The 15,159-nt window shown below is 42.6% G+C and overlaps 1 protein-coding gene across 4 annotated transcripts in view; it reads right to left on the minus strand.

Annotated features, from left to right (window-relative positions):
• LOC139776922 (paired box protein Pax-6) overlaps positions 1 to 15,159 on the minus strand; it is a 354,486-nt gene that overhangs the window by 53,882 nt on the left and 285,445 nt on the right. For all 4 annotated transcript variants that reach the window (XR_011719228.1, XM_071713966.1, XM_071713967.1 and 1 more), the window contains 2 exons: positions 5,025 to 5,190; positions 4,390 to 4,570 (listed from right to left, as the gene is read on the minus strand). Coding sequence is in view for 3 of the 4 variants with exons in the window: in XM_071713966.1 (XP_071570067.1) it covers positions 4,390 to 4,570; positions 5,025 to 5,190 (347 nt within the window). In the remaining variant the exon portion in view is untranslated. The remainder of the gene's footprint in view (positions 1 to 4,389; positions 4,571 to 5,024; positions 5,191 to 15,159) is intronic.

Raw genomic sequence — 15,159 nt, forward strand, 5'->3', positions numbered from 1 at the left:
CGAAAGTATCGTCGAGTAAAATCCTAAAAATTTATCGTTAACGTAAAAAAAATATGGATTTAAATAACTACTATGAAAAATAAAATATTATAGATATTGTTAAAATTGTAGATATATCGCGAACATAAACAAAAAATCATTCATGTAACAACAAGGCCTAGGCCGTAATGTTTATTACAATAAAAAATTTTGTCGTGGCGGATAACAGATTAATAAAGCACCTTCAATATGCATAAGCAAAAAAATAAAATTTTAGAAGATTCCTAAAATCTTATTAACGTAATAGATCCGTGTAATAGATATCTCGCGCGACACATTGCCAACTCATGTCTCGGTAATGTTGCGCTGTAACGATCGGCAAAGAGCTGAGTGCAAGTAGAAAGTTTAAGCCACGCGAAGCGTATACGTTTCCCGATTTTGCCTAACTGAATCGGACAAGGTATATATACCGAGTAAAGTTGTTAGGGCAAGGTGAAGAAGTCCGCAACAGGGCAAGCCTCGTTTCGGCGTCTTCGCGAAGGAAGCGGAAGGAAGAGGAAGAGACTTGCCAGAGGAAGGAGACCGAGAAATACGCTCGTTCCATAGGGTGTACGAAGCGTATCCAATTTGATGGCATTACAATAACGGGGGTAATGTCTGAGAATAATGAAATTTCCCCCAATCACCACGACTCGTCTAGAATAAGTTCCTTCGTTCCGTTCGTATCTTCTCTCATTCTCTCTCTCTCTCTCTCTTTCTCCTTTTCCTTTTTTCCCCTCCCCTCTTCATCGAACTGAGGTCTTCCATCGTCTACCACACGCACACGGATGGACATGTACAGGAGGACCAGGGAAAATGAGTAGAAACGTTTTCGAATCAATCCCGTTCGCGAGTTATTTCGCTCCCCATCGGAGAAAAGTCGAGGGATCCTCGAGTACTTCCGTTCAAGAAATGGATTCTGGTCAAAAGTTTTCGAATGTGACGACAGTTACGAAAATTCTATGCACTCCTGCGACATTACGATATTACGTGAAACGCGATGAAAACTCGGAACTATCGTGGTGAATTTTTTTCAAAATTCTTCTAACTTCAAGAAATGCATTTCAGAAAAATAGTACGTAATTAAATAGTATAAGTAGTGTGAAAGAACATTTGTATTATACATGTAGTTATGTAGTATATTGTGAGTGTTGTAAAAATAAACGTACATTTACTTTTCAGAAAATATAAAGATATTGATTTTATTTAAATTATCACGCGAATGCAAAGAGTTAATTTTTTGATTATATCTTTTAGATAATATAAGTCATTGAATCTTATCCATTCTTACGCATGTTAATGCTATTGCAATGAAACGTTAACCCACTTTTAAATAAAAAAGTACAAAGTATCGAGAAACTTTGAACGCAGGATCGGAATTCTTTTTGACCGCTCGTCGTTTCGTTCGTTCGACGCCTCGTTCCGCCTCAACGTGGGCGCAATAATTCTCGAGCGAACTGTACGTAATGGAATATTACACGGGCCATTAAAGAAACGTTAATCTTGCCCACAACAAGTTCAGAAGCGCTCGCAGGATGTTCAAACGCGGCCGGGATTACGCGCCGGCTTTGATCCTCCAACGCCCCGAAGGCGTGCACCGGAGTCCGCAGCCTCCTGTAATTTGTTAAAACGCGAAATTCTGTGACGTCGCTGTTTGTGTCGGCGTTTCGTACCGCTTAAAAGTCACGCGGCTCCTTTAACGACTTGCCATAAAACATACTTGCTATACTTGCTATTTAATATTAAATCAATCATTTTTTCCATCACTTTTCATTAAATTTTCTTTTTACATAAATAGTCGAAAAGATTACGATTCCGGAATAGACAGATTAGATATAAATATCTCAAAAATATATCGATGCGATAGACGTGTCGATATGCAGAAACATTCCAGAATTGCAAAATTAAATATTACATTTATATAATAGCAATAATAAAAAGTAAGAATTATAAAGAAAATAACATGATCTAAATCTACATAAGAAGCAGAAAGCAAAATTGAGAAAGAAATTTTTTTCTCTTTTAAAAAGTTTTATAAATTAAATAGCTTGCTAATTTCTTCTAATTTTTTCCTTCTATTCATTAATGTCTTCTTTGCTATATTCTTTAAAGCAGCTACAAGAACAATCAATTTATTAATATTCAACAATAGTTTTGTATTATATTATGGTCAAATATTAGATTATGGAAGATTTTCTTTCATAATGATAAAGTTAAATCGCGACTTTTGCAAATTGCTTCAAACGGAACAGTCTAACTTTCTCGATGTGGGTACTGAAATTTTCGGGAAGAAGGAACGTACTACAGAGAAAAAGCAGCAGATAAACTCTCGACGGCTTTCTTTCACGGATAAGAGCGAGCTTTTGACATTTTTTTCTCACGTCGATATGAATGCTCTCTCGGTTCTACCGTCATCCTTTCTCTTCTCCTTACTCCCCCAACCAGAGACTTTCTTCCGTAGCCTCTCCACGAGGGTGACTCGTGTACACCTCGGCGCTATTACGAAGGCGCGAGGGAGCAAGCTCCGGGAAGGGAAGACGAGACGAGGACGAAGGAGACGCGGCAGGAGACGAGAAGAGGTGGCGCAGGGCGACGCGGGAGAGGGCGGGAGGGAGGTAGAATTTAGCGACCCTCTTTCGCTTTTTACCCTAAGCGAGTCGAGAGCCCCTTAGCCACCGTTTATTGGACGCATGCAAATATCCATGGCAACGGCGGTACCGCGCCGTATACGGGAAGAACCAACCCTGCCGTCGAGAACGCCGAACGTGCCGGTATACACGAGGATGGGGAGGTCCTTTCCTCCAGGTCGGAGAAGAAAAAATAAAAAAAAAAGAGAGAGAGAGAGAGAGAGAGATGTTAGAGAATTTTCTTTTGATCCGCGCATCGCCCTTCCTCGAGCAATCTCTTAATTGATTCTGCAGGAATCGGTATTCCTTCTCGGTCTGGATGCTTCTTCGGCTGTTATCATATGTGATCCAAGTCGCCTATGGATTTCCTAGTTAAGGATCTAATAGCTACCTTCGAATTTACTTTCTTAACAAAATTGTTATTAATATAAGTTAGTATTAATATTCAGATAACTTCTACAGATAACTTCTCAGCTATAAACGATTAAAAATCAACGAGTTAAATCTCAGAGTGAATAAAGAAACTTTATTTGTCATCCCCTTTCCCGCGAATTTACTTTACTCCGCTTCTCTTCAGATTTCTTTATTGTCCTAACAAAAATTAACAACTCTATGCTCGCGAAGTGTGTAGGAAAAAAATGTATTCAAATATTATGACGTAGGTATCCGAAGATGGTTAAGAGACGAGTATTATCGATTATCTGCTGTCCATGTTAGTACGTAGTAACTGATCAGAGACATAATACTTTAATGATGGACCCTCTATCAGCCCACGTGGAGCACGATCGCGAGACCGGAAGAGCGACTCGCGTTGGGGGAGCAACGGCTCGTCGGGGCGGAACCGGTTAACGCCAAATCGTCCGTCATTCGTTTGCGCGATTAACCGCCTCGTGTTAACAACATCAGCCGCGCCGCGACAAGGGGAGGAGTTTATACGTCGTCCTGGTCGCGCGCGCCCGTCCGAGTCCATCGGCTCGCATAAACATCCTCGGTACAACCAACCGCCACCCCACGGAAAACTGATTTCCATCCCCCCATCTCACGACTCCTGCTATCTATGTAAATGTGGTCCTGTTTTGTGTGAGTAGACAAAGCCCCCGTTGACAATACGCCTGCGCGTTTACAACCTCCACCCGCCAAGCTGAAAGTCAGGCTCCATTACGGCTGTTTTGCGACGCGCTTTGTATTGTTGTCGCCGCCACCACCGCCACCGCCGCCGCCGCCAACGCCGACGCCGACGCCGAGCGACACTGATTCTCCACGAAAACTTCTGACATTTTCGTCAGGTTGTAACCAATTAACAAGCACAAGCTTCAATCATGGATTAATGAACCTTTACTACTTGATCTTCATTTACTGTCTCCGGTATTTGTTTGTGACTGACATAAAAAATAATGCGCGCTTTTATTAAATTTATATGCGGTTTATTACCTTTTTCGTAGTAGATTTAGCAAATCAGTAAAATTTCGACAGTAAAATAGTCTTGAAGAAAGAAACCGATCTTATCTTTTATTATACAAAATTAATTTTCAAAATTTGTTTACAAAGATAATAGCTATATGTTTTCTTACTTTCGATTATTCTTGCGTAATGATTATCATGAACCAATTAATTTATCTGTCTATTAATTGTAATAATGATAGCAGAGTGATCACCTAATTGGTCATTATAGCTACAGATCATTTCCATTAGTCGACGAGTAACGGTAAGAGAAATCATTGAACGGAATGTAGGCTGCACTTACGCTCGGAATGTTGTCGTTCGTGCACACGCCCTCCTGCAACAAGCGATCTCGGATCTCCCACGCGAAGATGGACGGGCACTCACTTTTGTAGATCGAGATCTTGCTGACAACCTCCGCCGTTGCTACGCGCGGTTTACTGCCGCCGATGGCCCTGGGCCTTATAGATCCGGTCTCATAGTACCTACAACAATAATAATTTGCGGTACAATGCGGTAGGAAGTAGGAATACATACGTGGAAACGCTATTGAGAATGAAACACTATCCTATCCCTCTAAGCATGTTATTCGCCATATCATGGCCTAAACAGAGCCGTATAATGAATATAGAGTTGAGATTGAACAATATACCTTGATTGCCTCTTATGCAACAGTTGTTGAATATAGTCAAATGTATAATTCTTACGACTCATAAAATTTATAAAAGCTATCTACATCTACCTGATTTACGCAAGATAAGTAGACGGACATGCGATTTCGCGTTTTGTGCAAAGTTACGTGTGATTAAGATTAGTTTCTTGATTGAGACGGTATATACGACGTGACTGTTCAATCCGTTTAGGTTTAGGTAAGGGGGTACAGTGATTAATGACGGCGAAAACGCGTCACCGGACGGTGTAAGCAATACTGCAACCAACCTGCCGAGGATCTTGGAGACACAGCCGTTGCTGACCTGCAATATCCTCGAGATGTCACACGGCCGCGCGCCCGAATGCGCCAGCTCGACGATCTTTTGCCGCGTCGAGTCTGGAAGCGGCCGACCGCCGACGAAGACACCTCCCAGCTGGTTCACCCCGCTGTGCCCTGTAAACGACGAAAGTTGTATGGTTATTCTTCATTTAACGGTTTCGAGAACTAGGTAACGATAAATTACGGTGCAATAAGTTATGATAACAACAAATTGTCTTTCTTCCGAATGATCGTCTCTTCTTTTAATCTCTCTCTTTCCCAGTTCTCTCTCTCTCTCTCTCTCTCTTCAAGCGCACGACGTTCACGTAAGGGGTGTGGAAAATTCAAACGCTCCACCGCCTCCGGAGACTTTTTCGCATTTCGGCGAACAATACCGCTGTCGCCATAGATCATGTATTTTCCCTCCTCTCGTCCGCGGAGACTCACCCCGGAAACCCGTGAGGAGAGAAGAAGACCGCGGTCGGCTCTTTCTTTCTTTTCCGATTCGGCGAAGGGAGACGGGGGACGAGTGCAGGGGGTTGGCCGCGAGCGTCGTAACGTCAGCGAATCCCATCGTAGATAATCTTCGACTCATTGTGCCAGTGACAAGGCAGGCACACACGCCGGTGCGGGACACTCGAGAGGAACGCCAGGGTGGTGTGTTCCCTCGCGCAGATATTTTATATTCCCGCGATTGTCGCGCGCGGAAGCCGTATCCCAAGATGACACTCGGAATGGAACGCCACGCCTTAATTTTTCTCGAGTAGAGAGTCTACCGTCCTCAAGGAAAAAGTAAAGATTTGAAAATAAACTGTAGGAAATAGATAAATGTTACTATGCACACACGGATGATAGACATAAAAACGCATATGTCTTACGAAATTCTGTACATAGCTGTAAAAAAATTTAGTTTTTAAGTATGCAAAATGTTTATATCATTTAGAATTTAATGAAAAGAGTCCCTCTCCAACACCCACTCATTTAATTGCAATTGGATTACACGTTAATATAATGGAAGATTATATTAACTGTCGTCTTCAAAGAGAAGGTATAATTTCAAAGTAAAATATAAGAAACAGATATGCTAGTATGGTAATATGGCAGATAAATATAAGAATGCATGTAAGAAAATCGGTATATGACTATAAAAAAATTAAGTTTTTATGTGTGTACCTATATAAAATGCGTATTATATATTACTTAACATGTTACATTATTTAGATTAATTTAGAATAAAATGAAAATAATCTCTTGAACATCTCACTTTATTGAATTTGAATTGCATATTAATATTAAAGCAGAATGACTATAGTTATCGGTACAATTCAAAATCGTAATAATTTTTATAATTAGAATCATAATTTTAATTTCCATATGTTGTTATGTATGTATAATTTATCTAAAAAATATATTTTCCTGAATTTTAATAGTAGTAATTGACAAGTACGGAACACGAAAGACCATTCTCAGCTATATGACAACACCGACTGCGGAGACGATAAAACAGAATGAAGTATATTTCGAGCGCGGATGTAGCTTTCGATCGTGAGGAGAAGGTACGTTAGGGAAGGCAACATCGGTTTGTCAAAAATTTCTCGTCGACGCTAATTCGGCGTATCGGCCGGCACACACCCGGAGGGTTATAAGGGAGATTTACGAGCGTGCGCGATCGACGAAAAGGGGGCTCACGGTCGATTGACTTTCGAAAATGGGCCTGGCGCGAGAATCGCGAGCCATTTCTCGCGTATATATCTACGCGCGCCCGTCGTGAATGGGCCCTTCCACGTTCGAAAGAGAATCTATTCCACACGTGCGCACATACACACGCACACACACATGCGCGCGTGCATATGTAAACATACGTATAACCCATTACAGTTAACAAACGCGTTTTTTAATAAGAGAGAGTAGTCACTTGTTCCGCTGCTCTATTAGATCCGCGTAAAACGGACGTAAGGAACACGGAAGCGGTGAAAGCAGTGAAATTCTCGCTCAGTTGGGAGGAATCCGCCGATAATGCCACGCGGGGCTCGCAAATCGGCGGGTAAAAAGCAGAGCAGTGAATTAAAGAAACAAATGGAGTCTGAAAAGGAGGGCGAGCGCCGCGTCGGCCAAGGGGGTGGCGAGGGAACGCGAGCAAATTGTTAAACGCGCTTCTCGAATGCCGACTCTTAACGAGCGATAATAACTCGCGCAAATAACTCGCGCGTCTTTAGAGGGCTAGTTTCTGCTTTCTCTCCCCTCCCCCTCCCCAACTCTCTCTCGCGTCGTCCGCCTGGCCATTGTGTGCGCGAGCACGAGGAACACCGGGGAATTACAGTTAGCTTGCTCGTCGTCTCGCCGCGAATTCTGAAGGGGTGTGCGTGTGTGCTCGTCCGTATTAGAGCCGGTACAACGGCAGGGGCGCGCGATACTTACACCTTTAGGCAACGGGTATTAACCGCGCGCGCGACCAAGGGGTGCACTCGAGTGGGCATTCGGAACCCAGAGGACGTGTTTTGATATTGTAACGTTTGTATTAAATATCAAGTCGGAAGGGTGCCGCGCCTGCCTGCGCCTCGGCGCCGTTTATTAGGACTTCATTAGCCGTCCCTTGATCCCTTCTCGCTTTCTGGCTCCAGCACCCTTTTCCGTGATGCATCATCGATCGCGCGTGGAATTTTTCCGGACCGTTTTCCATAGATCTCCGAAGGGACGTTGTTATTAGATCGTACATGTTTAGTATTAATTTAGATTACTAAAATATTTCTCGCTATCAACGCACAAACATTATTAAAAACCGCAGTGCGCGGAAGAGATATGAAAATGCTCATACATTACGAGATAAGTGATAATTTTCATAAGCCACTTTTTCCCTCGGCGCTTTTAAAATATCAAATTAGATTTTTACATAAAGAAGTACGTAGAAGAATTGCGGCAACAGATCGTTGTTAAAATGTTTTTCCATCCATTATACACTTGTGAAAAAAAAGCGACGTTAGCCCTAGCACATGTCTATATAACAATTAGGCAGAAATAGATGGCAACCGAAATTGTGTATCGCACTATCTTATCTTGGTGTATGTACGTATGGAAACTATGATGAAGATCAAGGACGCGTTCGTTCTGTGCTAATAAATTCAACGCCAGTGAGTCTCTACCAACTCATTATAATGTACAATACGCAGGTGTGTTTTTTTAAAAGATAGCCTCTCATGCTTACACAATGACGCGTAGCAGTATAATTCTTGTAGTACTCGCGCGTTTTACGTTTGCTTTATGCTGTGTATGAAAAGAAGAAGTACAATTTTCTAACAATGTTAGAAAATCTAATCGCGAGTGGTCAGTGAGCTTCGCTAATCGAAGATCGATGAGCGAAGTGTTTTCAAACGCGCACAGATAGTTTGGTACTTTTGGCAGGGCGCGTAGCCGCGAAAAAATGGGGAAGCTCGTTTACAAACGGGCAACAGAGCCTCGCTGACGCGACGGCTCAGACAGCACATTCATCATCCGTCCGACTTCTTCCACCCCGTCCGACTTATATAGCCGGCCTCTCCTTTCCCTTCTTGTTCTCCATCGGGGTGGTCCTCCTCTCGGCATCGTGACGTAATCAATTACGACGAGCACTGGCTCGCCGGAGGTTGCCGGCTTCTTCCACGCGAGACTTGCTCCGTCCTGATTTCTCATAATAGAATAAAGTATTCGCTATTCTATTTTGATTTGTCCTGACTCACTCAAATGGTTCATTACTTTATCACTTCTCTTTTCCACATCTCGTACCACAGCGTGATCTTCATTTTATATCATACCATCTCAAAAATAAATAATCTAACATATCTTCTTTCTGTTACAAATTTCTAAGGAAATGTTCATATAAAAGTATCATATATTATAAAGTAAATTATACTTTTCATACTACTAAGCTTTTCTTAATAAATAAAGCACTATACACTGTTATATTTATAGTGCCAAATTATACTCAATTCGAATCATTTTTTACCATTCCTATAGGTCGCCACTGCTCCTACTCGATATGTTATGTCGTTAATTTAACTAAATCCATGAAGGTAAAATAATACTGTTTTGTGTTAAAATAATAAATTTTGACACACATGATAGTTAAAAATAACAAAATGTTATCTCACTCAAAGTATTGGTTTAAATTTCATTCTGTAATATTTAATAGTGTAAGTTATTTAAATTCACATAATGTTATTAATACTAAAGAAAGTGTAAAAAATATGTTTAATAACCCGAAAGTAAAAAATTGATCTTTCTATCGTGCATAAAAGTACGTGTTCAATATAGAATTTTTCGAGTAGATCGAATAAGCTCAATATAAAGGAGTTTTGAGACTTAAACCGCAATAGTTTGAAAGTCAAATTTGGAACGTTTCCCATCCATTTAGCGCAACAATTTGTGTATCAATGACACGGATCGATCGAATTTGGTTCGACGTGGAAACACCATTCGCCGGTCCGCGAGCTCCTCCGTCGTAGCCATTGTCGCGGGTCATTGTGCATCATTGTATCAAGTTCCGCAGAAGTTGGAGCGGAGTTGAGAACAAGCGGCAGTCTATCGGTGCGGTCGGTATAGTGCCCTTCAAAGTGCGACGGCAAACGCTTACGGGCGGCAGTTAAAATCGGTTCAACCTAGGAGCGCTGTTGGTGGTGCCCGCGCGCCAAGGCGTCTCAATCATCTCCGCAGAGATGCACTTCCGGGGGATGAATGAACGGTGGGGAGGGGAGGAAGCGCGGAACACCCTTCGAATCGTTTCAGGCTCCTCAACTTTGAGGAGAAAGGTGTCGAGGGATGGCCACTCGAGCTCGAGTGTTTCGCGCTCGGCATGATGTTTCGCCACCATCGAGAGTGATCGCTCAAGAGGATGAAGAAACGGAATATCTACTCGATCACGTCCAAGTGTCATTTTACGCCAATTCAGAGACTACTTACGCAGATTGTCACAGACCCTCGGACTGCAGACACAATTTTCGCTTATAATGAGATTGAATCAATGTCAGAATGTTAGGAAGAGCTTCGTTGCAATTTCTATAATCATTGTTCTGACTGTTCAATGATTTATTAAAATCTTTTTACATTTTTCTCTAAAATCAATATTTTGTACCTCCATAAATAATACTCTTGCAACAAATGCAAAATATAAAACGTGTCTCTAATTGTAATTTAGAAAGTAATTTCTGTGACTCGTGGTATTTGATTTCCACTTTACAAGTCTAAATTGTATAATATGAAAAGGAACTCAATTGTAAGATATACTCACTAATCGTAGGTATAGGTATACGCGAACGAACCAAAAGAGTAAGCGTAAAGAATAGGTAGGAACGCCCGATGAAGTCCTCCGTGGACTTTACGGTGTCAATGATACCCTCTCGAGCTAATTTATGGGATCTCATCGACACAGTGGGTTACTCCGTGAAGCACCAACAAGTTGCCCAAAGCTAGCTACTCGCGCTTCGCCGTAACGCTGCTCGCACAATGCGGGAAGTCGATGTGCATCATCGTAGACGACAGCGTCTATTTTGTCGGTGAAATTGTTCGACGATAGAAACTCCCATCCCCGATCTCTTTCTCTTTCTCTCTCTTCCTCCCGTGCTCGTCTCTCGCTTGTCGCCGCGGTATTGAGACGCCACGGACGACATGACGAGGGTCAGTCTACAACACAACTGACCGTCAGGTAGAGGCGGAGGAAACCGCGAGAGAGCAGAGGGAGAAGCGGGAGCGCCATATGAATGCGACCGGCTACGATCGTCATAATGGCCTCATTGTTGCGGACATGTTTTCAAAATGAGGACCCTTACCTTGGCGGGGTGCGGCCCGCTTTTCCGTAGCCGGGAAATATCGCGAACGGCACAGATACCGTGTCCCGCGCGAGGAGCACCGGCGCGGCGCACAATGAGGACTCGAGTATTTGTTGTGTCGTTGTTTGCAGCCAATCTGCCGCGCGCTTTGACCTGCAGCGACTCCTTCTTCTATCCCCCTCTTCACTTTTTTCTCCCTTTCTTTCTCTCTCCCTCTCCCTTGTCGGCACGACCTTTTTTTCCGAAAAACGCGCTCCCGACAGTTATTAGCGTTATTAATGGCCGTCCATTGACAACTCGATTCATCCTCGATCACCGATTTGTATCGAGGGGGAAAGATCGACTCCGGGGACAGATGTGGGATCTTGTTCCAGGTCAAGGGACCGTCGATGATTTTGTGCCGTGACACTATTAGCCTACACGCACATCCTTTAAGATGCTAACGAGATTTCGACTTGGCAATTGGTCGTAGGTGTCTATTTACGAGGTGGCAAATACTTGTCAATATCGAATAAATTGAGCGTGTAATTTGCGAGCGGACGGTAATAATAATTAGTAAAACGACAAATCTGTTAATTGCACAACGTACCTTCGTCGAAACGCAGACACGTTAATATTTTAGTATAACCTTTCGATAGTAAACCTATTAGGATAAGAGATAATTTACATTCGATGAATGGAAAGTGTGTAAATCAACTATGTGTGTAAATCGAAAAATAAAGGGTCATTATAGCGAGCGACTATTGAGCGCGTTGTTCGACAAGCGAGAGCGGTCTGATACCCCGCGGCGAATCGAGGCGCTATTCTGCCCCGGAAAGGTGAGCGCTTCCTGGCAAGTGGAGGGCTCCTCTTTCCGGGTCGAATTATCCAATTACCTGGAGGCCAGCTATATGCCGGTAAGGTCGGGGAACAGATCGGGGATCGGCGCGGTGCGGCAGCGGCGGCGGCGGCGGCAGCGGCGGCGGCGGTGGCGGGCGGCAGCCGCACGAGACGGCCGTCGTGGCCCAAAGCGGACTGGACAAAGAGCCCCGTAAACGTGTTATTCCGCGCCAACGAGTCTGTCAGAGCCGCTGCTTCCCTCTGCGAGCGCGGTGTACCAGGAGGCCCAGACTGGTCCGCGGGCAACTCTCCGGTATTACCGTAGCCGTCCCCTCGCGCGCGCGTGTCCGGCGAGTAAATCATCTCTGTATACATCCAGTATCTCAATATGTATCAACAGCAATGAACCCATAATCCTTTCGTGTGATAAAAGAGAAGAGATCTTATCCGCCTTCAATCGTATATGTATTTCAATGGCGTATCAACGTGTGAAATATAATAAAAATTCCTATTTAATATGTACGCTTTTTTTTTTATGTAAGATGAGCTTTTTATTTGACGTGACTTTTTTAATACGCGACTTAGATATACATTAATCAATTGCATTAACTTGCTTTCTACTGCAAATACATATTATTGTGTTAGTTAAAAAAGTTATATAACGCATGATGAATAAACATACAGAACAACTGACAGGAACGCATACATCCAAAAAGATGGCTCATTCAAATCAGCCAGTTATATATTGCCGACCCTGTATATAAATTAGTTTTTTAAAGAGGTTTCCTAGAAATTAACCTTCAAGAAATAAATGAATAATAAAGACATCTTGATTTAATTTTAAGCCATATTCATTTCGTTAGAACTTCTACTTCCACAATAAAGAATTCATACTTTTTTGATAGATATATTAACGACAAAGCGCGCGCGATTTTTCGCATAAGAGTTCGTTCCCCGACCGAATTCTTCGCGCTTCTCTTTTTAGTCGAACATTTGTCTCGCTTATTCTCCAGTCGGAGAACTTGAAGGAACTCGGAGACCCCGGTCGCCAATATTTCCGTTAAATAAGCGAACTCGCGGCAAGAATGTCGAGGAACATGTGTTCGGCCGTGTAATCCGCGCGGCCGGCGATTTGTGTTTGAGGAAGAAAAAAAAGGGAGGAAGCTTAATCGCGATCGACGTACAAGGGAGACTCTCGAATCCTCGCCGTGCCGTCCGCGGGAGCCCCCCGTTTTTTCGACGATTATTACCGAAAAATGCAGGAAGGGTCCGGCCGGAGGAACGTAAACCGAGGGTCGAGACGTGCATGTGCCACCAGGAAATAAGGCGCCGTGAGGGCCCCTTTAACAGAGGCGTACTACAGCACAATCGTACAAAGTGCACAATGACATCGGCTGGTTGGTCGGCATTGTGGTCGCGCACCGCTTGTTCCCATGGGAGTGCGATGCCCATGGGGGTTGTGACATAATTAGATCTACGTATCGGAATGATCAGCTGTGGGAATAATGCGGCAGCGCCGTCGATCTACACGGGGATCTACATCCGATGCAAATGGGGCACGGAATACACTATTAAATCACGAACCACATTCAACGTGTCGGTACCTCGTAAACAATTTTTCACCGTTGATATCCGCAGAAACACCCAATAGATTTCTGCGCATTACGCTATAGAAAGATACACGGAAACTTTTAATTCTGGACAGCACCGGTTTTGCTGAAGTATCTAAGAATTTAGTTAGGCACAGATCTTAAAAGAATTTTGTTAGAGTTAGACTATTAAAATAATTATGTAGAGCGCTCAAGTTGGTTGCTAGAATGCTAGAAAACTCTTGCAGCATTATCATCATGCTTGAGCGTCTTACATAATTATTTTGATGGTTCAAGAAAATTATCTTAAACTAGCAATCAGTATCTAACTAAGTTTTTAGATACTTCAGCAAAACCGTTCTTTCTATATTATTTGAAAATTGGATCATTATTATCCGCAGAGAAATACGTTTATATATCAAATATCGTTAAATGGAACAGAAAAATATTTCTATGGATTCACGTTCGGCTTTGTTACTACTGCAAAGAAACTTGTATAAGAAAAAGTATAATATACAAGTTCGTGTAGTGGGAACAGCGCATCGCGCTGTGTGGGAACATATTCTCGAAACGGCAATGACGCTTCTGTATTTTCCATAACAATTTGGATGTAATACGCGAAAAATGTCGATACAGAAGAAGAATGATGAAGAGTACAACGTTCGAGGGAATCGCAGGTGCGGCTTATTTGGCCTTGTTATGAAAATGAGAATATGGGTCGGGCTATGTTCGGAGATTGGTCCGGCAGTCAGGGCTTTGAGCAGGTGTGCGGGTGGAATCGTTATTATTGTGTGCGAGGGCGGACGGTTCTGTGCTTCAGAATCTGAAGTGGCGTTCCTCTCGAGTCCCTTTCGGACGAAAAAAAAAGAGAAAAAAAAGAGAGAAGGTTTCGACGGCATGCAAGTACGTTTGAGGAGAGAAAGATGGTGGAGAAGCAGAAAAAGTGAAGAGAGAGACAGGAAGGGAAGGAGACCTAGAGCGAGTAAACCCTAATACAGTGTATGCAGAAACGAACCTGCGGAGGAATCAAATGAAAGTGCTGCTAGCGCGCCAAACGACGTCATTATCGCGCGGTGGATAACACGACGCGTTTTGCTAACGATTTTTCCCCATTTTACGCCTTTGTCCGCCATTTGTTTTCCTCATTCGCGGCGCGGCGAGGAGGTGAAGAAATTGCGTTTCTGGCTTTTCCATGCGAACTGACACACACAGAGAGAAAAAGTTCCGCCATAAAGAAGTAAACAATCCCGGAAACGCATCAAGAATGGTTTAAATTCGTATTCATCTGCGAGTTTTGTGACATGTAAAAAAAAAGTTCTCTCCTCGTACGCATCCGGGAAATGAGTATCGATGTGTAACAAAATTATTATAAAAACATTTACACTATAATCGCGTACGTCACTGAAAATGTGAACCAATGTAAATCGGGTATCCGTTTTGCCGAGAGGCTTATGGGGTTCCATTGAGAGATCACGTCATTCGCCGCGTACAATGGCGAACCGATGTAATCTTTGGAAACATTTAGGGGAAAATTAGGTCGACAGTTGCTCGTGTGCCCATGGGTATGCACGAACTAGCCCCGTTGTGATCTGTCAAGACATTTATTTAGCGCGATATTCCTCCTTATTTTCATCCAAACTGCATCGATAAAAAAAGTATTTTCTCTCATCATAACAGTATGCAAAGTTGTAAAATTTTGTAATTAAATAAATGTATGTAATAATTACTTTTTGGAATTGTAATAAAATTCGAGTTTAATTACAATTTTAAAAAATATTTGTAATTAAATTGAACATTAAACACAAATACTTTTTCTAATTGTGATTACGCTCGACTTTAATTACAATTATGAAAAGTATTTGTATTTAATCTTGACTTCAATTATAATTCCAGAAAAT

Source organism: Temnothorax nylanderi, unplaced genomic scaffold (genome assembly GCF_030848795.1).
Source record: "Temnothorax nylanderi isolate EJ_2023f unplaced genomic scaffold, tnyl_v1.0 TNYL_tig0132_pilon, whole genome shotgun sequence".
Lineage (NCBI taxonomy): Eukaryota > Metazoa > Arthropoda > Insecta > Hymenoptera > Formicidae > Temnothorax > Temnothorax nylanderi.